This window comes from Trachurus japonicus, chromosome 15 (genome assembly GCF_045865225.1).
Source record: "Trachurus japonicus isolate A0001 chromosome 15, Traja_1.0".
NCBI lineage: Eukaryota > Metazoa > Chordata > Actinopteri > Carangiformes > Carangidae > Trachurus > Trachurus japonicus.
The window spans coordinates 28,775,674-28,801,968 of NC_140921.1; the positions used below are offsets into that span (position 1 = coordinate 28,775,674).

The window sequence follows — 26,295 nt, forward strand, 5'->3', positions numbered from 1 at the left end:
TTGCAGAATTTATTGCATCGCAACGTTTCGGTGCTAGACCTTTTTCAAGCAGTTTTTTCCAGAAATGTCTCTACAATATTTCCAAAAAATTCACACCATTGGCCCTAATTTGAACATAAAATGACAAAAAAGTTACATTCTTAAAGGGATAGTTCACCCAAAATTTAAATTGCACTCATTATCTACTCACCCTCATGTGGACTAAGGGCTGGGAGAAGTTTCAGAGTCCTCCGTGGCTTCTCTGAGTTACAGGGGGTCTCGGCGTAGCAGTGCATGTCCATATAACGGTTGCAAATGGATACCAACTGTCTTCGTAACAAAATGACACACCAAAAAACATCCAAATACCTCCATGCTGCTCGTATGTAATGTCTGTCTTGTATTGAAGCCCCGAAATACGAAATTGTCCCGAAAAAAATTAAATACAGTAAGTCTATATTTCAAGCTTCAGGGTTTCCCCCAGAAAACTTGTTAAGCCCGGTGGTAGGGTGGCACCGGCGGCCCATCGGCGGGCCACCGGTGCCCAAGCGTGTTTTTCTGTGACAGGGGCCTGACCCTGATCACTGACTGATGGCTGGGCCCTGTAGGTAACAGATTCATTAATGGAGCAGTAGCATTTAGAAGGCGTGATTCCATAAGGCCTTAAGATCAATGTTAAAAGTTGACTGGAAATTTGAAAATATTATAATTTATCATTAAATATGTTACATAATAAGACATTTATGTAACATATTTAAACACCTATAGCAGAGTCTTACAGAAAGGCACTCTTGAAATAGCCTACTGTTCAATCAACCACAAATTATAGCCTAAAAAACTATTTAAATAAATAACATCAACTCTTTGCATTAAAAACTAAAAAACTACTGCCTGGTGTCTCCATTGTTGAAGTGTAACGTTATTTCTCAGATTTTTTTTTCTTTTCTCCGAGATTTTTTGTATCTGGAGTCACGTTACAGAGGCTACACATGACGTACTGTATAATACATCCATGACTGTACCACGCTCTTTTTCCGGTCAGTCGTCATGGAAACGTGACACTCACGGATCTACTGTTTAGACCAGAGAAGACAACGTGTGTGATCGCAAACGTTACGAGCTGAAAAATGAAACAATGGATCATTTTCACATCAGGTCAAAGCCCCGCGGCTCACAGGAGTCCGGAGCTCTGACGCTGCAGGGGACGACGTGCTACCAGCTACCAGCTAATTTTTTTTCGGATCAGTTTCGCATTTCGGGGCTTCAATACAAGATGGACATTACATACAAGCAGCATGGAGGTATATGGATGTTTTTTGGTGTGTCTTTTTGTTACGAAGACAGTTGGTATCCATTTGCAACCGTTATATGGACATGCACTGCTACGCCGAGACCCCCTGTAACTCAGAGAAGCCATGGAGGACTCTGAAACTTCTCCCAGCCCTTAGTCCACATGAGGGTGAGTAGATAATGGGAGTGAACTATCGCTTTAAGTCTCAGAATAATTATTTGTGTATTTCTGTTCTTTGCTTCAAAATGTTGTCCAATGGGCGTCCGTGGTGTAATTTGTGTCAATTTAGGGGTCCTTGATGTAAAAAAGTTTGAGAACCACGATTACGCAACACAAATGACAATCAACATGTCCCGCAGCTGCCGCCCTCACACCAAACATCCAGTGTGTTTGGAGCCTTAGAATTGTCAGGGCAGACATCTGCTGGCTGCAGGCCACGTGTTCTTGGTAGCCGTAGCCTGGGATGTTCCCAGGACACTTCCACTATTACATCCCCTACTCTCTGGACATTGTTATTGTTACTCTTCTTGTTCACATTGTTGTTCCTCTGACCTCATCGCTTGCATGTTTTCAGACTGAGTCATTTTGTCTCATCACTGCTGGAGCCAGAGGATGGAGACACTGATTTGCCCGTCAGCTGGTTGTCCAACACTTGAATACAGAGGATCGTACCTCAGCGGTCACTGTGTCTGCCTGATTGCCGGAGCGTTTAGTGTCCTTATGTGAATGGTTCAGATTGATTTTGGTGACCCGTGACTTTTTCAAACGGCACGGCCATTTAGAAAAGGATGAGACAATGGCATCATGAGCCAGACAGAGCAAACAAGCTGTGCTGTGAGACACTTATTCAGAGATGCTAGATTTGTATGTATGGAGATCTTAACATGGTTGTCATGGCGAGAGAGGAAATTTAAAACACTTTATGGATTCAGTCCAATCTCCACAGATTGACTGTTAAACTCCATGTAGGTTTTCCTCTTGGGTTTGAATTTTTACCACCAGATTAAAGCCAGATGTGTTGAAACTGACAGCTGGATATGGAGACTCCACCTGTCCAGATGTCACATAGGATTCTTTGTTTGGACAGCACCTATGTTGGAGCAGAGTGGTTGTCAGTATAATGATTTTCTCTTCCTCCTCTGTACTTTAATGTGTGAGGGAGCTGCCTCTGAACTCCAGAGCTCCACAGTTTGTGCCGAAACATGAAATTAGATAATCATATCTTATATGATTAGAGATGCTTAGCTCTTTCTGGTCAAAGCAAAATCTACATAGTGTGGTCTGCTTAAGATGCAGTGAAGAAGATGCAATCAATAATCAATGTTGTTTTTGATTAAATGAATAATACATTTGTGCTGTTGGACTAAATGTGTGTTACTGTGTGTTTTGCTCCGGTAGAGGTTGTTGAGAAGACCTCCCCTCCTGCTCCAGTGGAGATCCTCCCATCCAACGCCGGCCAGGACATCGCCCCCACCCAGTCCACCGGTAACATCTTCTCTTCTTCTCTGTCTGGTTGAGGTCACTGCAGCTAAATATAAGTTTGTATGAATGTTCTTGGTCACTGCAGGTTCTAATGCGGTTCTATCATTACAACTATAAAATACAGTATGTGGAACAGTGATCATGTAAAAATCTGTTGTAAACGACTAAGCTTTGTTCACATAGACAATGTTTTGCTTTATATACATGGAGTAAGTGACATTAATGCATTTTAGAATAAGAGAAAGATGTCAGATTATGCTGAGATAACTGGCAACATTAGACTTAGACTTGGAGATAATTTACTGATCCAAAGGGAAATTTAAGCACCCAGCAAGGCTATGCAATTTGAATAAAGAGGACATGAGTTAGATAAAATATACACTATGTACATCCAATGTTCAAATATAATAAAACAGAAAAGACAGCTCACTCCCTGTTTAATGGTAACTCTATTAACTAAGTAGGACCTAGGTTATTATACTGGTGTAAGAAAAATTATGAGTACATTCAGTTCATATAATTTGATATCAGCTGCTTGGAATCTGGAGAGACAAGAATAAGGAGGAGGGTGGATGGTGGGGACTGATCCTTAGCGTAGTGTCTGACCTGGACATGTTGAATAAAGTTTGGAAGGTTGAACTGAGTAAATGATGTAGATGTACTGTACAGACTGCAGAGAACCCTCTTGCTGTGAGGCGACAGTGCTCACCACTGCACCAGCCCACAACGCTAACCTATGGGGTCAATTTTTTCAACCACAACAAACACTCAAAAAACAATCAAATATCTATGGTACATGACTGGAATCCTTATGACACACCACTGAACTCATATAGTGTACAGTATAAACAGTATAAACTTTGTGTTTTTTTGTGATGATTTCTTTACAAAAATAAACGGTCTGAGATATTTTGGACATTACCACTGCTCGGTGTGAATTACGCGAATGGCACCGCGCGAATGACGCAAACACGTGAAATTCGCCTGAACTCAGGCAAAATATTTGCGCGAGTAAAAACAAATATTCCAGCGGGCAAACTCGAGCGAGTAGAGCGAGGCGAATATTTTACTCGCGCCTGGTGTGAACGCACTGTAACTCCGGTTTGCCTGCATCAATTTTAGTCGCGTTTTTGCTCCCCCCAACACTGGGTGACCATCAGGACAACAATTTAGGGGTCAAAAATGACCGGAATTCTCCTTTAACATAGTATAGTGTGCCTTGTTTCTCTGTGCTTCTGCAGAATATTTAGTGAGACCAGTTAATAGTTCTAAAACTGCTCTCTCCACCCTCTCCATCCTTCCCTACAGATATTGATGAGTGTCAGATCATCCCTTACATCTGTGGCCAGCACGGGATCTGCTACAACACAGCCTATAGCTTCATCTGCCAGTGTCACAGGGGCTTCTCCCTGGCTGACAACCAAGTCACCTGTGTAGGTGAGGAGTCTGAGGTCAAAGGTCATCTCCCACATGGTCCTCTGAAAGGACCAAGAACCAACCTTACTGTCTCCATTAGTGACGTCATCCACTGGTGATGGAGCTGTGTGGCTTCATGCTGGGAGCCAGAGGAAGGCTGTACTGGTCTGAACTGGATTTGAGAGTCTGAGTGTGTTGTGTGGAAACCTGTGTGTGTGTGTGTTATGTGACGTCTCATAGAGAAACTGACATTGGTACGAATTAGGGCTGTCAGAACGAACTTCGCTATTCGAATACAATTCGAATGTTAGTCAAAATGAGAACATTCGAAGGTGGAAACTGACGTTCGAACGTTTTTAACGAGGCAAATTAACGTGCGTTGCGACGTTCAGAGTAGTACACATGTTGATAAAACAAAATGCAGTTGTTGTTGTGCACAAGGTAAAGCTGCAGCTTCAAATATACGAGCAGAGTTTTTTAATAATAATAATAATGAGGTTAAAAAATAAAAAAAAAACATATTAAAAATTCGAATGTTAGTCGAATATTTAACATAAGATGGGTTAGAAATTCGAACCTGATTTGGGGGGAAGATTGACAGCCCTAGTATGAATAGGTACCATGTTATGATCTCAGCCTGCCTTTATAATTTTCATGTATGTTCCTTATTACAAAGTGACACATGTGGACACTAGCAGCCACAGTCACATGGTGAGTCACAGCATTGTTGAGCTGTGAACTCATGTCGTCCTGTGCGCTCCTCTTGTGTGTCCAGATGAAGACGAATGTGCGACGACTCCGTCTCTGTGCTCCGGCGGTGAGTGTAGGAACACGGAGGGCAGCTTCCTGTGTGTGTGTCCGCCGGGATTCCTGGTCGATGAGGAGGGGACCAGCTGTGTTGGTATATATTAAACACACTTTGTCACTCACACACACATTCTTTCTTATACATCCTGCCTAGCGACTGTTAAGATGGATGTACTTTACCTTCTTTTTATACAGCTCTGGAAAAAATTAAGAGACCACTTTAAAATGATCAGTTTCTCTGGTTTTAGTATTTATAGGAATGAGTTTGAGTGAAATGAGCACGTTTGTTTTATTCTGACAACATTTCTGCCAAATTTGAAATAAGAATATTGTCATTGAGGTCATTTATAGTTAATGACAACTGGTCAAAATAATTTAAAGGAGCTTGAGGCAAGATCAAGGAATAAAACTCATTAGCGATACAACGGCCGTAGCGGCCGTCAGGGTTACTGCAGCCATCAGCCAAGCTGGTGCGGGAGCGCGCATCAACTCTCCACAGCAGTGCAGCTGATGCTGTGACAGTGACACTGTGGCTGAATTGGAAACGGCATAACGTTACTATACCAGTGTTTTCCATTAATCAGCCGCCACAGTTTCGTTTGGGTCCGCCGCAGCAGTCTCTCACAGAAAAAAAGAACAGCTATCACTATCTCTCATCTCTGCCAGTCAGCCCCTCTACCTGTCTCTCTCACGACACACACACACACACACACACACGTCGCGCTTGGCTGTTAATAAACAGTAAATGTGCCATGCCGCGCTCATTGTACAGTGCTCAATTTACCGCGACACCGGGAGGTTGACCGCCCAGGCATCAGGCCAGCACACCGGCCGCCGCCACCGCCTCTGTGAGCCGCTGCTGCCGCTCGGCTGCTCTAGTGGCTCTGGCTCTGCACTCCTCCGAACATGTCGGAGAATTTCCTACCACGGATGAATCAATCGGCTCATTGTAAAACTATTTATTTATTTATTGAAGTAGCCTAAATATGGTGATTTTTGTACGTACAGAGCCCCAAGGCTGCGCTGCTCACACACACCTGAAGCTTCACTTTTCATTCAAATGAACTAATGCGACTGCCACAGTGCCACTGTTAGATTTCATCAATGAGACCAGCATTTATCTCCTAAAAACAATTCAACCAGCCGGCAGAAAACCTCTAAAAACCTGTGGGGAAGTTACTCGGCTCGTTTTCTTCCCTGGGAGGAGGACAAAGTTTGCCCAGCCGATGAGCTCAGCTCCCCGGCTGCAGCCTCTGTGACGAGCCGCTGCTGCTGCTGCGTGTGTGTGGCTCTGCACTCCTCCGAAAAATGTCGGAGCAAATCTACTTACAGACGTTATTTGGATAAACTGACAACAGATTGGGAATCTAAACTGTCACTTTCTCGCATGAAAAAATATAAAAATTTAAGAAAGTGACGTTATTTCTCTACTCACTGCTCACATAACTGTTCAGGCTGCAAGACATCCGCCGACCGCTGGTCGCAAGCAGTGGAAAGCCGAAGCTGTCGAGGACGCGCATGCAGCGTCATTTGACGTCACATCCGCGGACAGCGCGGGAAATTCGGACCCAGAATTGCAGCGCATTTATGCAGCACACAGCCTGTTCAAGGCAACGGAGAGATACGCGAGTGGGCTCATTCTTTTTGGTTTTGAACGCTTCATCGCCCATTAGCAGTAAAAAACTTAAAACGCATGTGCATTTCTTCACAAATCTTGCCTCATGGACCTTTAAATAGTTTTTGTATAATTCTTTTATCTCTTTTTTTTTCTCTTAAATTATCAAAAAAATAAGTGTAGAACACATAACATTTCTCTCGAAAAGAACATCATTTCACCATAAACCGAAAAGTCACAAGCGTTGTCCAAGAGCCAAGGAGGACTCAGAGATAGCTTTAGACAGACCTGGAATCAGCAGCTAAAAAATGAGTAATGCACTCAACCGTTGACATGTTCGATGCTTATTTTCCCCGCTGTATACTCCTGGTTGTGACACACAGTGCTTTGTGACTTTGGAAGTTAAAAACATTGAACAACAAGTGTGTCCCAGCCTGCATCGCTTCCCACTGTTCCCCTGGAAACGCTGCTGTGTGTCGCTCACACGTCGTCAAATTGATAAAGAGGTCTGAATTCTGAATTTGTCTGCGTCTCCTCCGTTGAGTGAATGTAACATCATATCATAAGATCATAAAAAGTTGGGGATGTGCTGATCCAGACCATATTTTCAATCAAACTGTGCTGTCAAGATACCAAATGGTTTTCAACGAGCAGAGACACACACAGAAAACAGAAGTGGGATTCCTCTGGTCACTCGGTCAAACACTTGGACAAACAGTCTCTGCACAATAAGTGTTCGCTAATAGAGTCATAAGTCTGAGGAATGTTGGACGACACCAGCGACCACACTGTTACCAGCATGCGCACCACCCTCCTCTCTGCTTCACCCCCTTATTGGGATATAAATATGAGGCACTCTGTCATTACGTGGTTTCCTGCTTTTCCCACCCACCAAAATGATACTGAATTAGGGCTGTGAGGGCAAACAGACCTGATGGTTATTTCCCCAGAGCTGCAGTAAAAACCTCCTCCCCTCAGCTGTGGAGGATGAGGGATCAGATTATGACTCTCTCAGAGGTTTATGTGCAACCAAGGTATCTATTAATAAGACAAATACAAAAACAGGCTGAGGAGCAGGAGTTTTTAGACAGTCCTAAAAAAGAGTTATTACACTGTGGTGTAAAGTCCACCAGATGCTTCTTCCATACGTCTCTGACTGCTCGACCTGTCTCCGCTGCTGTTGTTGTACACAAAGCTCTGTTCAGTCACAGCAGCAGGTTCACAGCTGTAACACCTGAGACGGCCGCAGATGAAACATCACCACAGACCATCAACGCAGAGCATCTCGTCCCACACTGACCCTGTTGTTTATTATGAGGGAGAAACAGTGAGTGATCGTGTTCTTTCTAATATCTTTCAGATATTGATGAATGTGAGGACAGCACGCCGTGTCCTTCTGGTATCTGCTACAACGTGCCAGGGAGTTACAACTGTGGCTCCTGTTCTGACGGCTTCATGGCACAAGGAGGCCGGTGTGTAGGTAGGTCTGACTGTGTGTGTGTGTTCCTTGGCTTAAAGGAGACATATTCTGCCCCCTTTCCACAAATTAAAATAGTTCCCAGGTGTCTTAAAGATGGTCAAAATACCTCAAGGATCAAACATCTCAGCTCTTTTCATCGTCTCAAAACAGCCCTGTTCAGAACGGCTGCTTTCAGTGCCTGTCCCTTTAAATGCAAATGAACCACTAATAGCCCTGCCCCTTCTACTGGTACCAGGTAGGAAGAAAACTGAGGGAACAGCTCATAAAACCACATGGATTTTAACCTAGGAAGCCTGAAAATTATAGATTTTTTTGTCAATTATCCCATTTTCAGGCAAAGACAAACACAGACAAACACCCAAATAAATGTTAAGGAGCCTTCAAAAAGTGATATTTCCATAATATGTCCCCTTTCAGTCAAGGTCAAGTATAATCAAAGCAAACAGGAAACAGTTGACCACAAGGAGCCACAGCAAGTAACTGAGAGGTATCAGGTTTATATTTTTAATACTTTATGAAAACCTGTTTTCACTTTTTGGTTTGTGGTCACAAAAATGATCATTTTATCTATTTGAAATTTGATCTACAGCTTAATAAAGTGAAGGGTCTGGACTGGAACCTTGAGTCTAATTTAGATCTTGACTGTGTGTCAAATTGCCTTAATACGGAGAACTGTGTTTGAGCCGTGTTTGAGCCGTAAACAAATTTATGAATCAGATGTGTACAGTTTATGAGCTGAGCAGACCTGGACCTGGTGACTCCTCCACAAACACCACACTGAGTCATAAGTCAGTCAGACACACAGCAGGTCCACTTCCTGTGTAATCCAGAGAACGGTAGTGAAGAACACGGGCCCAAAGTTCGTCTGTGTAGCAGGTTATATGACTCATGGGTCTGTTTTGTTGCTAGGCAACATCTAGTGGAAGTATTAATTATGACAGAAGGGACAGAAGGTCATATCAGGAGGAGGGTGAATGGATTATGGACGGATGAACATGACGGTGTTCGATTCCCATTTGAAATAACCGGAGATTTGCTAATGTAAAAGGGATATTTCAACATTTTGGTAAATTGGCCCATTGCCATAATCCCTATAGTCATAGCAGTAGTTTCGTTACCTTTATTTGTCGGTGCAAGCTGTTTTTAGAACGGTGGAGCAGAGCAGTGAGCTGCTCAGAGCTACGCTACGGAGGCTATTGGGATTTCTTGGTTTCCCTCATCAAACTCATCAAATACACAATCCAACAACTCCAAAATGCTCTGGTGGACAAGTTGTGTTGTGAAGATGGAATTGTTTTAGAGGTGAATTCATGCAAAACCGCTGATTTACGTTGCCTTTAGGGACAGTTTTTCAGCAAGCAGTCTCTGCATTTGCCTCAAAAACAACTCTGTCTCGTAACGTTCCGTTATTATCTCATAGCGTGGTGAATGTGCAGGTCACAACTTGTCCACGAGAGCGTTTTGGAGTTGTTGGATTGTGTATTTGATGAGTTTGATGAGGGCAACCTCAGTGAGATGCTACATCTCAAGGGGCTATCCCTCAATAAATTCAATTCAATTCAAACCAAGAAATCCCATGAGCCTCCGTAGCGTAGCTCTGAGCAGTTCGCCGCTCTGCTCCGCCGTTCTAAAAACAGCTTGCACCGACAAATAAAGGCAACGAACCTACTGCTGAGACTATAGGGATTATGGCAATGGGCCAATTTGCCAAAATGTTGAACTATCCCTTTAATTGAGACGTTATTTTAACCCAAACCACTTTCTTTTTGTTAATATAACCTAATATTTTTAGTGTCTAACTAAGTCCTAACCGTTATTAGAGTTACCATGGTGACAAAGAGAGATATATGCTGCTGTCAGTTCAGTCCAAAAGTCGAGTTAGTACTTGACATCCTAACCTGGCTGTCTTGAACGTCTCATCATCAACACACACAGAGAATCAGGTCAGGAAGCTGAGGCTTCAGAGAACACACAGTGTGAGTCTGTTTTCCTGGAAGAACCCAGAGGTGTTCCCACCATCTCTCCCCTGTCGGAGGTTTACTGCTGCCTTCGTTCCCCGTGACACAGAGTGAGCCATGAGGTTTCAACTGCTCACACACCACACCGGCCACGCCAAGCCACAGTGGGGTGGCAGGGGAGGGTGACGGTGGCGAGAGGAAATAATTAGGCCATGCAGCAGAGTCCTTTATAAAAGTTAATAACCCAGCTCACAGATGTTGGTGTGATTCTGCCAAACTCTGGGAAATGTCACATCTCCTAAGTGGCTCCAGATCCTGGTGGTGTCTGTCATGAATGGAGGTCTTGTTGCTCAGAGCTGGTGCTATGAGGTCTCAGTTTGACTGCAGCCTCCTCCTTCACTTCACTTCCTGCTGTTGTGTTTACCGATATATACAGACTTTAAATAAACCTTTAATCCAAACACCGGAAACTAGAGATCATGTTTATACTGATGAGCATCCTGTGGAAACGGACAAGTGGCACTGCCAAGGCCACTTCTCTGCTCGTGTAACCATGGTTTCCATTTTCTTTCCTGCTCTATTTATTACAACCTGGTTTTGTCTCTACAGCTCGGTTAGCATCACTGCTGTCAGTGGAAGTGACTGAGCTCCTAGAACACAGCAACACCAGGAGAATGCTGCTTCAGCGTTAATGCACCAGTTATATTATTGTCTCTGTGCTGTTTCAGATATCGATGAGTGTCAGAACCAGGAGGTCTGCACCCGGGGCCACTGCCTGAACACGGAGGGCTCCTTCATCTGTGAGTGTGGGCCGGGCTTCAGAGTGTCAACGGCTGGAGACGAGTGTGACGGTAAGAGTCCTGTCACTTAAAGAGCAGCTAACAAGTGGATCAGTGTGTAGGAAAAGGATTTAGAAAATTGAGTCTCAGAGCTCAACTAGTGCAGTCCAGTCCAGGTTCCAGTCCAGTCTGTGGCCTGTGCTCTGTCCCCTCTCTCTCTCTCTCTCTCTCTCTCTCTGACTGTTAGAATTAAAGCAAAAATCCCCCCAAAATACAAAGGTTTTAAAGTCACGGGCAACTGAAATGAATAAAATTCCATCTGTTTTCACAGAGTAGAATAGATAATACTTGTTTATCTACCATTTGCGTGCAGAGGTCATGAATTTCGTCTTTGCATACATGTGCAAAAAATCAGTTGTGTTAAAATTGTAGCAAATCACATCCAAACAAAATCTCATTAGAAATACATTTACAGGGTAAATGTATTTTAGCTCACTTGGTAGAGTTCGAATCCTGCACCGGGCAGCCCTTTCCTGCATGTCATCCCCCCCTCTCTGCCTCCCCATTTCCTGTCTCTTGACTGTGCTATCGATTAAAGGCAATAAAAAGCCTGAAAAAATACTTTAAAAATACATTTACAGACGTGTAATAATAACTTTTTTTGATTACTCGTTACTGAAAAAAGTAGCGCCGTTAGTAACCATGACCATGATCATTTTTGAAGAAATGTTGAGATTATAATGGATGTGTATTGTGTTGAACGTTTGGGCTAGAGTGGGTGACATCATCAGCTAGGCTAGGAGAAGTTATCAGAAATTGTCTGACAGTCTGACGGCGACAAATTACACTGCACACATGATTTTTTTCGACAGTTGTAAACATGTATCCTCTCTTTAACAATGTGCTCAAAAAAACAGAGAGACGTACAGAATTTAAACCTCTGAGTGCGGCCAGGTCTCTTCCTGCTGCCCATGGACTCTAATACAAAGATTTTATGAGACAAGCAGAAGGGACCCCTGTTTTTAACTCGCCTGAGTTTCCAAAATATTTACTCTAGAAACACCAAAAATGTTCAACCACCTCAAGTTGCCATTGCAACCTCTGGCCTCAGGCCAGAGCCACAGCTGAGATCAATCAGGGATTCCTCTAATATCTCTGTTGTTAATCTGCTTCTGACCCCTATGGTATCTCCCATACATTTATATCAAGTCTCACAACCACACACACGTGCACATACATGCACATGCACTCCTCTGTCTCTCACTCACACCAACACAAATACCCACATCCACATCCGTGTCTTATTAGCTCTGTCTTGACCTTAATGCAGTGGGTTTGATTCCCATGTTGACAGGGATTGCCCCCAGTAGTGGCCCCATTGGCACTTTCAAAATGTCTGCGAGGAAAATTTAATAATAATAATAATAATAATAATGAATTTTATTTGTAATGCACTTTATATTGAGCAAACAATCTCAAAGTGCTACATTAAAAAGATAAAATTTGGAGAGAGAACGTCTCCCCCCCCAAAAAACCAACTAATGAAAGGCTTAATTTCTAGTTTGAATCTTGTGCCTTCTTTAATAAAGAATATTTAGAGCTCTAAACTGTAACAATGAAAACATGGATCCACTGCTGCTTCTGACTGAAGAGGTTGTACTGTATCATGTGAGTTAATATGGTGAACCACAGCCCTGTAGTGGTGAGTGAGGAGAGCAGGAGCAGTCAGGGTTGCAGGAGGAAGGACCCAAATGCAGGAGCTACACAGGCAGATACTTGCAAACAGAAGTCTTTAATTGCTCACGACAGGCAGGAGAACGAAATACCATGACAAACACAATAATCGGACCTGAAAGACACACAAGACTAAATACAACAGAACTAATCAAAGCAACAAGCAACAGGTGAGGAGACAGGAGGGCAAAGAAACCTGATTGGTGGAGACACACAAGGAGAAGGGCAGGGCTGATGAGGTGAAACACAGGACAGGTATGCAAGGAGAGTGGAGGGAAAACACAGGAAGTAAGGCCGCGTTCAGACTGCAGGCAAATCTGATTCAAATCTGATTCCTTCTCATATCCGATTTTTAGGGCTGACTGTCCACACTGTTTTTAGCAAGTGTCCAAATCGCACTTGGCTCTGTTCAGACTGGGCCACATTACTGACCCATCTGACAGGTTGCTGTAGCAACGACGTCGGAGCGAGGCTACACCGTATGTGACAGGCGATGCCTCGCGGACGCGGCGGCTGCAGCACCGGGCAGATCAGCTGCAGCACAGTGATCCGCCCGGTGCTGCAGCCGCACTGCCCCGCTAGTTTCAACCTCAGCCCGCCTGGTGTGTGTGTACGTGTACGTGTACCAGAGACTGGTGTGTGTGTGCGTGTGTGTGTGTGTGCGTGTGCAGCCACAGAGACGGGAAACTCCAGCACCCCAGAGCTGGGAGTGCGCCGTCGCCGTCACTCCTGTCGCCAGCAACACGGTAGTTTGCATAAAAGAAAAGTAACAAGAAGGAAATGGATATTTAAAGCAGAAGTAAGTGATATATTTGTGTTAATATAAGTCTTAAATAGTTATATCTTCCGACAGCAATCACTTACATAGAGTGTTTGGACTGAAACACGGGTCTCTCAGTCCCTCTGCTCTGCTCTGAGCCGAAGAGAAAACATTTATCGTATCCTACAGTTTTTATCCAATGAGGAGAGAGAACGTCATGCAGGGCTGTGTGTGCAGCCAAGGAACGCCGTGAATGTGGTGACGTAGCGACGAGGACTGTTATGGTGCGTTCAAGGAAACTCGTATTTTTCCGACCGTGAAGTGGTACCAGTTCGATCTGGTACGAGTTCACCGGTCGGAAGTTACAAGTGGCCGTTATAGTGACTTTCACCGGTAAAACAGGTCGGAAAAACACGAGTGGGTTGCCTGAAACGCTACAAAGTCGTAAGTTGTGACTTGAAGCTGTAATTTACGATTTCAAAAACCTGCCTGGAACGCAGCATTAGCGAAAACGACCGGACCACTTACTTCTGCTTTAACTGGAGCTCACGGGACCATACGGGACCTGTAACACAGTGACAGCGCCGCGGAGAGTGACGTCACGGACAGTCAAAACCGATCTGAGTGTTTGGAGCTGTTCAGACTGAGACGCATCTGTCCAAATGCGATCTGAAACTACCTCCCGGAGGTGGTTTCGATCCGTTTTGCAAAAATCGGGTTTCATGTGATTTGGGACTGTTCAGACTTAAAAAGAGCCATCCAGTTCCAATCTGGATGGGCTAAAAATCGGATTTTGGCTGGCAGTCTGAACGCGGCCTAACACTAGAACAAAATGCGCAAGAACTGAACTACGAAATAAAGCAGAAACTGAACAAAAGAAGAGTCCAAAACAACAGAAAACCGAACCAGGCTCAGGGCCATGACAGGAGCAGTCAGGGATCAGGGAGATGATGGTGTTGTGGTAGGTGACTGGTGAGAGCCAACGCTGTGGAGCTGCTCAAACAAATCAGGATATAACATAGGTGACACTAGTTGTCACATTAGTATTAAAACAAATGCAGATGAAATGGATTTAAATGGAATAATTAATAACATCCCCATGTTTATCCCCACCATGTGTATAACCCTACACATGTCACGGAGAGTTCCGCCCACCACCAAAACTCACCACACAAGCCTGGAACATTTTCAGTGGATGTACCAAATGTTTATGGTCAAATAAAAAATACCAGCTGACCCATTTAAAACCTGAATAAGCTGTTATAGAAAGGAAATGATTAAACATGATGATTAAACATCTGGCTCTTTATCAGAATACCCAGACATATGTTCCAGATGTGTTTAGAGTGAGACACAACTGTCCTCTTGATCTGTGCCTCACTGTCACACCAGTGCTGGTCTCACACTGAAGACCTGATGTCCTATGTTACACTGTGAAGCTGTGAAATGAAGGCAGAGCGCCTCATGCTTCGTGACCCTCTGGCAGGATGTAGACAGGGTGGAGGGGGGTGGGGTCAGGTGCAGAGAGATGAGACAGCACTCTGCTGACCTGGAGTAAACCCTCTCAACTGAAGAGAGAGAACAGCGCTTCATATATTTGACTCAGAGCCTGGGCCGAATAGTAAATAACATATAGACTTAGTGGAACTGCCTCTCCCTGACTGACAGACGACCCAGCTGCCCTGGTGCAACCTGGGTCACAAAACAAACCACTCACTTCAGCACCAGTGGTTGTGGTGACCTCTGAGCTGCAGAGGATGTGAATATACACAGAACGTGTAGAGAACGTACTGAGTAACCGCTCCCCTCTGTGGTGGGATGGTGTCATTGACATGAGGACACACATGAGGATCCCAGTTACAGAGGAACTATGCAGGATTTTCACCTTAAAGGGACATTGTGTTATCTATTCACGAAAATCGATTATTTCGTTCAGAAGTCTGTTTTTCATTAATCAGTAATCCCCCCCATCAACAAACTGAAGTGTTCCTTTCAGCTCTGAATTTGCCGTTCATATCATTCATATCTACATGGAGCGGGTAAGCTCGGTGCTGGCTGCCATGTCGTGTCGCCATGTTTTTACGTTCAGTGGCAGCGTGACGGTAGGAAACCACGGAAACTCAGCGGAGACACCGGAGCTTTCGGCTCAGGTCGAGGTGGCGTCTGTGAAAAGTCACCGCGGTAACGCAGTGAGGAGGAATGGAGCATTACACTGAAGCTGCATTCACGTGCAGTCGGGCAGACGGCCGTCGCTAACAAACCAGATGTCATTTTAGTCACAGAAGTGGAGAGAAAGCCGGTAAAACGTGGGTCAGGAAAACAATACGACATCGCCATGAAAACATATTGTCACATGTATTGTTTTGCCCTGTGCTGACGGACCACTTGTTTACATAGAGGCTTGTTTATGCCGTTACATGCAGCGGCTGTCGTCCGTCTGCCGTCTGCCCAATTTCAGGTGAATGCAGCATGAAAAATACGATTGAGTTGCTTGTGATATACAACCACAACGCTAGATGGGAGTAATTCCTACACAATGTACCTTTAACTATGCTACATTTTTTACCTTAATTTAACAGCTTCAGAGTACTAGTGCTGGTTAAATAAATCCATCCACCTAGCATCTCTTGGCTGAAAACCAACCTTATAAGATCAGAGCCTCCGACCCGGTGTCCCAGCTCTCGTCTCTGCAGCACTGCAACACAAACCCGCCCCGTAACCAAGGGGGCAGTTGTGGGTCTGAGAAGTGAAGCTCACTTCCGCGTTCAAAAAACTGCAATCCCCTCGGATTCCTCTGGGGGCTGGTGTCAGAGGGGAGCATTCCCCATAGACCCCCATGTTAAAATCGCCGACTTTACATCCTCAGTAAACATGTTAAAAGCCTGGTATCAGAACGTTTTTTCGTCTCAATCGATAGTTTCTACCCCCGCACACACTCTGAGGGGGGTGATTTTTTTTTTAACTCTACCGTTTTACTGTTATTAGGTTAAAACTCTGGCCAATTAGGGCGCGGAAACGTTGAGTAACAGGTCCGAGCAGCTCCGTGGACAGCTGCTTCGAGGCCAGTGGGCGGGTTCTCGGCCGGCCAATCCAACATGGCGCTGTTCAGGCCGCCATATTTGAGTCACAAAAACGACTCCCCAAAACCAATGGGTGACGTCACGGACGCTACGTCCATTCTTTTTACAGTCTATGCCCGTAACCTGTAATCTCTTGTTTATGACAGATAAGACTACACAAATATACACATGGTAACATGGTATATAACATTATGTACCCCTTTATTGATTAATTTCTCGCCAGGTGGGTTAGAGACACAGAGGAAAAGAAACTGAACTTGCATAGTTCCCCTTTAAGCAGCCAAACACACAGCCAGTGTGTGGAGGGTCAGGGCTTTTTTGTGTTTCTGTTGAAATGTGTTTGGTGTCAGTGTGAGGAGGGTCTGTCAGAGGTGGAGCTGACTTCCTGTTCTCTCTGGCTTACTGCTCTTATGTTCAACAAAAGAAAAAGGTGCAGAGCTGTCGAATGTGTGTAACTTCTGCCCCAGTCACAACAACATTCAGTGTCAGGGCTTCAGAAAATCAATCAGACCTGCTGTGTTAAAACAGAGTTTAACTAAAGACGTACTGTACAGAGGGCCGAGACGTCAGGGGAGAGTTCTGTCCAGCAGCTGAATCAACCACGGAGGTGTCCTCCTCTTCATACAAGTAGACTGCTAGAAACAACAAATAAAGCAGGTTCACTTAAGAACCAAGTGATTCATTGACTCTGAAGGGGAGACAGGGCAGGACGTCTCCAGCAGCTGGAGCTAAGCTGTCCAACTTTTCCTCTGTTTCTCTGAGAATTATTATTTGTGGTGTTGTTATTATCGTTATTACTATAAGATACTGGTCGAAGGGGGAGTCATGGATAGGGAAAGGTGCATATGGGGCAGACAAACTTAATTTTACAGCTGTTATTGCGTTAGCCTAATAGCATTTGCCTAAGTCATATTTGAACATTTTCGGGGAAAAAAAGAAAAAACACAATTTCTAGCAAGCAAAGTCAAAAAGATGACTTAGGCAGATAGTGATTTTGGACTCTAAAAAGTGTTCTGATTGGTTGAGGACATAGCCAATAAGGCAAGGTGATGCAGCAGTGGCAGATATCTCAATTTGGCCAAAAAACTTCAGTAAATTCGGCAGTCAGAAGCTGATTTCATTTTAGCTCTAAACTCTGTAAATATATCGCTTTATTGACATTTCAAACATTTTTAGGCGAGAAAGTAGCCGTTTAGATCAGCAGTGTGTCGTTAATTTGTCTAAATATCAGCTGTTTACAATTTTGTTCGGAAGAATTCGGCGCTACTCAAGCTACTGTTGTGACCAACGCACTTCCGGTTACTTTCACAAAATAAAACACCCGTTACCCTTTACATACAGAAAACCATGACGATAGAATTTGTGCTTTTTTTTTTTTTTTAAAGTATATATTTTTCGGCTTTTTGCCTTTATTTGATAGTGATGACAGTAGAGATAGACAGGAAATGGGGAGGCAGAGAGAGGGGGAATGACACGCAGGAAAGGTCTGCCCGACGCGGGATTCGAACCGGGGACGCCTGCGGCGAGGACTGTAGCCTCTACATGGGACGGCCGCTCTACCCACTGCGCCACGCACCGCCCCAGAATTTGTGCTTTTACTTTGAAATAGGAAGCTAACCTACCCTGGATGTAGCTAGCTTGAACCAAAATAAACCGTCTTTGCTTGAACCCTCCGTTTTGATTGATCTCGTCCCGTTACCGGCATTTGACCGTTCAAGATGCCTTACCGGAGAGTTTTGTCAGCTCTGAGATGAAGATCGGCCCGCCGGTTTCCGTTTAGAGTTGCTGAAGAGTTTCTCTGATGACTTTAGGTGGAGGCAGGCTAACACTACCGATACACTTCCAGCGTTTGAGCTAAGCTAATTAGAGGTGTGCTAGCTCTGCCTGTCTCCCTTGTTACTTGCATGCAAAGATGGTGTCTATCTGCTTGTCATGGACTCGGAAGTGAGGCAAGACACGAAAAAAAAATGTTGACGTTGAATTATTCTTTCTTTCTTTTTAAATTATTATTTATTTAAATTTTTTTTCTATTTTTCTATTCTTTTTTTCATTATCTGGCTGGATGATAAGACTTAATGATGTGTATACAAATTTAAGAGCAAAATTTTTTCTTCAAAAGTTTCATAACAAAGAACACACTGTCATCACTGTGTAAATACGTGAGGAGCCTCCTCTCACAGCACTAGTATGTGTGTGTGTTTCAGATGTGGACGAGTGTGTGGAGGAGGCTCGGCCCTGTCAGGATGTTGGGGAGTGCGTCAACAGTCTTGGCTCCTACACCTGCACCTGTCCTCTGGGATACCAGCAGATCAACGGCACCAGCTGCAGAGGTGACCCACCCACACACACACACACACACACACACACACGTGATTCTGACCCAGGCCTCGGAGCCGGCGCGGTTCATCATAACCGCTCTGATGAACATGCACGTGTCTCAGTGGGTTTGTGTGTCTGTGTCTTTTCCAGATGTTGACGAGTGTGTGGACAATGGGGAACTCTGCTCCCCCAACGGAGATTGTCTCAACACAGCGGGGTCCTACCTGTGTGTGTGCGACAGCGGATTCACGGCCAACCTGGACACACCCTCCTGTGATGGTAGGATGCAACACACGCGCACATGTGCACATGCAGTGACTGTGTTTATAAACTGCATACTAATGAGTATTTGTGTTAAAGAAGATGAATTCAGTATTTCATGCTTAACTAATGCTTAATAGTGTGAACTTATTATAAAGTGTTAACGAGAAATGGCATGCAGAGAGTTGTGCAGCTTACAGTGACCTTTCCTCATCGCTACCTGAGCCACCACCTGATCCTTCCTCACTCACGTCCTGAGGAGTGTCCTGGACACATCCTGTGTTCTGTGAATATCCACCTTTTATTTCTAACCGGCCTGTTTCAGTTTTTGTCTGTACACGCCCGGTGTCTCCTCTCTTTTTCTCTTTCTTTTCGCTCGCTCACTCCCGATTCACATAATCTGTACCGGTAAAAATAAATGTGATAGTATGAAAACAGTGAGAAAAAAATAGATGAGTGAAAAACATGAAATGGAAACATTGTAATAATTGCTGTGACCACAGCTGGACACAGTGTCTATAACTGCCGTATACTGTATATGCAGCGGTCTGTAGGGCCGCTATTGGCCGTCCAAGGTATAAATGTCTCAGAATCAAGTTTGTTTCATGTTAATAAGTTGTAAGCTTCAGAAACCATCAAACACATATATTTAAGAAAAGTCACGGACTGAGAAGTTTTAATACCGTATAAACAAAGTTATTAACAGGCCGTTCTAGTGTTGAAGAACAGTAGGGCTGGGTATCAATCAAAAGTTATCGATACCGGTATCAATACCGATACCTTCACTTCGTTACCGGTTCCTCAACTATACTTTTTTCGATACTAGTTTTATAATGTTAATTCTAACAAAAAGAAAATGACATTAGCCTACTTATTACGGTACAAATCTTTCTATTCCAACAGGTAGATCACCCTGTACTACTGGTATGTGTTACAACTACATTGAAGTCACTGTATTTAGATGAATTTTGCAACCTGGAAATATTACTTAAAACCACTTTCATACATAATTTGAGAGTCTAGATGAGAGTCTGACAGTGTTGTCAAAGCTGTGGCTGGAGGACCAGCCTCAGAGAGAGCTGTGCTCAATGTCCTCAGAAAACACAGAGCAACAGAAACAGGCGGAAGCCTTTGAGCTGGCTGTCTAGACAAGGAGGGATATTTGTTGCTCTCTACCTCATGATTTATGCAGGGGGCTCAGACTCAAGTGTGTATGTGTGCGCGTGTGTGTGTCCTTTATGAAAGCACACAGCTCAATAAGGAGGGATCAGCTGGAAGTGTCTGACAGAGTTGACTGAGGTGAAGAGGAAAGTTTTGGAGCAGCAGCAGCAGTGAGACCTGCTGGAAGTGGTGGAGGTGAAGCTGGAGGGGGATTTTGTGGCTGACTCACTGATGGAGAAATGAAACTTCATGAACTCTCCAAGAAAAGAAAGGTTTCAGTTCTGATGCTTCATGATACCAGAGCAGCATCTACTGATCAGAGCTACAAGATATATGACATCTGAGAGATTTGATGCAAATCACTTGGCTTCACATCCAATAGTATGGCCAATTAAATATAAGCGTAAGGAAACCAGGCTATAAAATCAGATAACCTGAGCATTAAGATGTTTTGTAATGATAATGTGAAAAGAGTTGAGCATGCAGTGAAGAGGAGAAAGATGTTGAATTGAAGTTACTGAGCCCATTCTCAAGCATGCTGAAGTGGACTGGATATGAGACATTCCCCCTACTGTAGGACCAGAGCTGAAATGGAGCTGGACCAGAATCCCTCTTGAAGATCTTGGATGGACCATGGAGGTGACATGGGTTGAAGCACCAGTGATGATAAAATCAGGAGCTGAGAACTGGCCTCTGATTGTTCTGCTGACTTCATTATCACATTTCAAAGGCCACAGTAGCAGCAGAGTGTTTTCACCAGCAGAGGTGTGAGGACGACTGGACAGAAACGTGCTGATGTTTCCACAACAGCTTCCAGGGACAGAGGAACTGAGCGCTGGACTTTGACGCCATAGGAAACAGGAAGTGACAGAGAAAAGCAAACAGCAGGAAACCATGAACGTTTAGTGCAGAGATGTGAAGCAGCAGATCTTTACCAAACTTTCATCACAGCTTCATATAATGTTTGTTTATATTTATATTCTTACAGTTTCACCTTTCATCACTTTGTCTGTAACTAAGTGTTTTACAGTGAGACCTTCAACTGAAATGTGATGTAGGACACAGATAATACAGAGTGTTATACTGAGTGTTGTGTGTTTGTGTGTCTGTTTGTTCTCCAGACATTGATGAGTGTGGACTCAACGAGACTCTGTGTGGTCCCCATGGCTACTGTGAGAATAGACTGGGTTCCTTCAAATGCCTGTGTGACCAGGGCTACCAGGAGTCCCAGGACGGCCACGGCTGTGTGGGTCAGTGTTGGACTGTTGCTTCGTTATATAGATGAGCAGAGCTCCACATACTGTTCTGTAAACCTCACATCATCATAGTCTGTCACACACAACACACACAGAGTTCATTTATGGAGCAGAGAAGCAGCCCACACACCTTCATCATGACCGCTGTCCACTGACATCACTAACGGGGCGAGGCACATCATTATCAGTATCTGTTTTTTGTCATAATTCTGTTTCAGTTTCAATCAAAATGGTTAGCTGGTTCTTTTTATCATTATTTAGTTTGAAACAAAAACCTCAACCCAAAATTGAGTGATTGATTGATTTGCACAATTAAAGAAATACAAGGCAACAAACAAGAATTTAAAAACAGATTGTACAGGTGAGATTCAGAAAGCCCATGAGGACATGTTAGAGAAATCTCACCCAATAAAAAGTTTAAAAATAAAGAAGTTAGACTTAAGAAAATGAAAAGTAAAAAACAAGCAAAGGTGTCCATGTAAAATGTTTAATAGTTAATTAATTTAAAAATGAGTCATGAGTGGAAATAAGAGCAAGTAGGATGTACAAAGATATTCCCAAACGCACAAATGAAACAGACAGGTGGAGAAAAAAAAGAATTTCGAATACAAAAACATTTTTCCATTTCTTGTTTGGCAAAACAGTAGGATGTAACTCCACAGTTAACACACTGAAACCAGGCAGTACACAGAGGGGCAGTGACAGAAACACAGGCTGATGAGCAGCTAACATCCAATAATAACTATGGCCTTGTTCCCTCTCCACAGATGTGAATGAGTGTGAACTGCTGAGCAGTGTGTGTGGAGAAGCTCAGTGTGTGAACACAGACGGCTCCTTCCTCTGTGAGTGTCCCAGCGGTCAGGACTACAACGTCATGATCGCCAAGTGTGAACCTGTTCCCACAGGTGAGTCGCAGGTGGACGAGGAACCTGAGGACAACAGGTGGCAGCTTTCAGTTAAACATAATATTTTGTGTTTGCAGGAGGACTTAAAGCCTCTGGAAACATGACTTTAAATAGTAAAAATGCTTATATTATATCAAAGTCAAGAGTCTCATTAAGCATCCACAAAAAAAACGCTCAGGATGAGACAACTGACGTGGTGATTTATGATTGGTTTGATTTATTGCATAATAAGTCTCAGAGATAACCCTGCCCAATTCAACCCCAATTTCAAAAATGTACAGGAATAATAGGAATAGGAATTCCCCCCATCTAGTAGTGCGGTTGCATATCGGAACGTATTCTTGATGTTGCATTCACGTGAAATGGGACAGACGTCAGACAGACAACAGACGCTGCATGTAACAGGATAAACAAGCGTCTATGTAAACAAGTGGTCTGCCAGCACGAGGCAAAACAATACAGGCGTGACAATATGTTGTCATGGTGATGTCGTATTGTTTACCTGACCTACGTTTTACCGTCTTTCTCTCGTCCAGTAAAATGACATCCGGTTGGTTTGCCGACGGCCGTCTGCCTGACTGCACCTGAATGCAACATCAGTGCCTCCGTCCTTCCTCACACTACACAGTGGTGACAGTTTTAACAGGCGGCGCCCACAGCTCCGCTGAGTTTCCGTGGTTACCTACGGTCACGCTGCCACTCAACGTAAAAAATGGCGATGCAACATGGCCGCCTCGGTTTGGTGCGTCGCCCACTTATGTATTTGTAACGACTTGTAACAACTCATTCTAAGGTACCAGAAAGCTTTCATTTGTATGCAGGTGTGATTCCACTTTAGTGAAATACGTATTTATGAATGAACATGAATTATGTTTGATTTTTGCTAATAAAAAGTCAAATAAGTTACATACTGGGGCTTTAAATGACAAATATTTTGAATTTGGATGTACTGAACTGATTTCTAATTATTTTTACATGACTATTATGTACATAAGACCCTAAATTACATAGTTAGCTTTTGTGGATTTGGGTTTCCAGGGGCTTTAATTAATCAAAAAAGGCTAATTAGGGGCAGCGAGTGGCGCAGGAGGTTAAGTAGGTGCCCCATTGTGTACAGTAGAGGCTACAGTCCTCTCTGCAGGCGGCCCCTGGTTCGAATCCAGCATCGGACAGCCCTTTCCTGCATGTCATTCCCCTTCTCTCTACCTCCCCATTTCCTGTTTCTCTCAACTGCTAATAATAAAGGCATGATAAGCCAAAAAATATACTTGACCTCTGCTCTGACCTCCTTCCTCCTCTGTGTGTTGGTGTCTCCCTCTTGCCTCAGCATCGTCAGTGGAGCGTAAGGAGTGTTACTACCACCTCAACGACGAGAACCTGTGTGAAAGTGTGCTGACCAGTCACGTCACCCTGCAGGAGTGCTGCTGCACCCTGGGAGCCGGCTGGGGGGACAACTGTGAGGTGCACCCCTGTCCTGTCATCGGCACAGGTGAGTCTGAGGGGGAGGAGCCACAGCCACAGCAACCTGTGCACACATAAGTGAAATGTCTTTTATTGTTATTAATGTTAATGTTAAGAAAACTAGTCGATCTAAACTTGTCTCACACTCAACTTGCTCTTGTCTCTTTAATTCACATAAATCAGTCAGTTTTCTATTTCATCAGCTGGGCAGGAAGTGAGCCATTCAGTGAGGGACTAATGCAAATAAAGTATCTGTACACACCTCCCAGTGCAGGATGGAGGATTGACCTTCATGCTTCCTGTCTCATCTCTTTCAGACCAGTTTAACCAGATGTGTCCAGCTGGCAGAGGTTCCATCCCCAGTGGAGACTCTCTGTATGGACCTGACCACGCTGGCAGCTATAAAGGTGAGACCAAGCTCCTTCCACACAGTTCACACAAGTGGGTGTGCAGAGTTTGACATTATTAGAGACCTATAGCATCAACCGTTGAAATATTGAAATTGCTCAGTTTATTATTATTATTCCTGAATGAACATTTATATTTTGAACATTCTCCAAAACATTTCAAATGTTGCACATGCATGTACACATTTCATGGGTCCTGCACACAGTGTAGCAAAATAGCTCATAAGAGCCACCTTGAAAGTCCAAATTGGTGTTTCACCATTAAACAGGAAGTTGTTATGGGTCAAATATACAGGATTTACTGTATATGGCATCTCAGTTCATTTATTTCAGCAGTTCATTTCAAACAGGAAAACTCATACCGTAAAACTTCAAATAATGGCCGAGTCTCAATTTCCCGCCGGCCCCAATTATCCGCCTAACCCTAGCAAAATAATTGTTGTATTAAACGCCCATCCCAAATAATCAAACATTGTTTTTCTGGTTGCCAAAAAATATTCTATGCAAATGTAGCCTGCCTTAATACAAACAAATAAACTTAAACGAATTGAAAAGGTATGTCTCGAGACATTAAAGACGGCCGGGGTTGCTCCTGCCCGGTCTGTACACTCCTCTCATCTGCACTTCAGCACATTAGTTACATTACGTTGCATTATTATTAGTTACTTCATTCACTCCAAAAAAAAAAAAAAAGGACGGCAAAGCGAGCCAACACTGTGTAGCCCAGAACAGGTGCTGAAGTGTGGGAGAGGAGTGGACAGACTGGGCATCTGCGGGGTGTTTGCAACTTGGGGCCGATCAGGAAGGGTGGAGGGACGGGGGTCTCGGTCTCCTGGTACCTGTGCAATGTCATATGACGCCCAAGCTAAGGTAATCGTGTCTTGGTGAACTCCGCGGTACCCCTCCAGATTTGGAATGGAGACACACTATTAATAAAGGCTGGTCCCTAATATTCACCTGTTGATTTGAGTGATTTAAGCAAATAAATGCCTGGGCCTTTATTTGGTGTTTATTATATAGATTCATTACACACAGACTGAAATATTTCATGTCTTTATTTCTTTCAATTGTAATGATTATGGCTTACATTTAATGAAAACCCCAAATCTCAAAAACTTAGAATATAGTGAAAAAGTTCAATATTGTAACCTAATGATGTCACACTCTAATCAGCTGATTAAAGGTGTACAGAAAAGAAAAATGAATTTGATTCTACTCTAGGTCATAAAATTAGTGTAATAAGTGTAGCCCGAGATGTAGCCCAAACTTTGTGCAAAATTCTATTTTCGGGAAAGGATGAAAGTGGGGTCGCTTTTTTCACATTGGATAATGCAGGCACACAAATTATGCGTCACGTTGCTCACGATTCATCAGCCACTGATATTGGATCCGTCATCCGTCAATCAAACGTCTGAGACACACACACACACACACACCGAGCTTGGTCTCGCCCCAAACATTGATTATCCCGCCCTCTCGATAACGACCAATCAAATTAGTTTTCCTTACTCAGGTAAACTCTTGCGGCAACTCGTGGAAAGAAGGAGGCGCGACAAACAGGACAAACGGCCATTTATGTCACCTTTAACTCCAAACACCTGCAGAGGTTTCCTGAGCCTGGTTCAGTAGCTCCACTGTCATGGAGAAGAGCTGACCTCCATCACATTCAACTTTATTCAGATGCACCTGTATATTTTCCAATCAACCCCATACTGATGACATCAGCATTATATACCCATAATCATAGCACCACCTACTGAAAAGCAGTAAACCCTTGAGTGACGATCTTGGTTTGTTGTACATGACTTGTTCAGTGATCAAGGCTGCACTCACTTACAAACTCTAGTTGAACTCCCCTGTGTGTTTGTGTCTTTGTCTTCTCCGTCCTGTCAGACGCGGATGAGTGTTCACTGTTTGGTGAGGAGGTGTGTAAAGGAGGCTTCTGTCTGGACAACGTTGGCAGCTACGAGTGTTACTGTAAGACCGGACAGGACTACGACCCCGCCAGACTGGAGTGCAGAGGTCAGTTTGTATTTGTGTGCATGTGTGAGTGTGTGACAGAGAGAAACAGTGTTTCCTCTTAAACAGCACTCATGTGAAACATCTGATGATAGTTAACTGTAATCTGGATTACATCTGTTAAT

General features: G+C 43.8%; 1 protein-coding gene across 17 annotated transcripts in view; it reads left to right on the plus strand.

Annotated features, from left to right (window-relative positions):
* The window catches only part of ltbp1 (latent transforming growth factor beta binding protein 1), a 198,190-nt gene that overhangs the window by 163,104 nt on the left and 8,791 nt on the right, over positions 1 to 26,295 (plus strand). For 10 of the 17 annotated variants that reach the window (XM_085800895.1, XM_085800897.1, XM_085800887.1 and 7 more), the window contains 12 exons: positions 2,669 to 2,755; positions 4,061 to 4,189; positions 4,944 to 5,069; positions 7,951 to 8,070; positions 10,757 to 10,879; positions 18,586 to 18,711; positions 18,851 to 18,979; positions 21,244 to 21,372; positions 22,146 to 22,283; positions 23,620 to 23,772; positions 24,062 to 24,151; positions 26,045 to 26,173. In XM_085800895.1, the coding sequence (XP_085657021.1) occupies positions 2,669 to 2,755; positions 4,061 to 4,189; positions 4,944 to 5,069; positions 7,951 to 8,070; positions 10,757 to 10,879; positions 18,586 to 18,711; positions 18,851 to 18,979; positions 21,244 to 21,372; positions 22,146 to 22,283; positions 23,620 to 23,772; positions 24,062 to 24,151; positions 26,045 to 26,173 (1,479 nt within the window). Of the gene's footprint in view, positions 1 to 2,668; positions 2,756 to 4,060; positions 4,190 to 4,943; positions 5,070 to 7,950; positions 8,071 to 10,756; positions 10,880 to 18,585; positions 18,712 to 18,850; positions 18,980 to 21,243; positions 21,373 to 22,145; positions 22,284 to 23,610; positions 23,773 to 24,061; positions 24,152 to 26,044; positions 26,174 to 26,295 lie in introns of all 17 variants that reach the window. The other 7 variants (XM_085800894.1, XM_085800893.1, XM_085800884.1 and 4 more) reach the window with 1 other exon arrangement.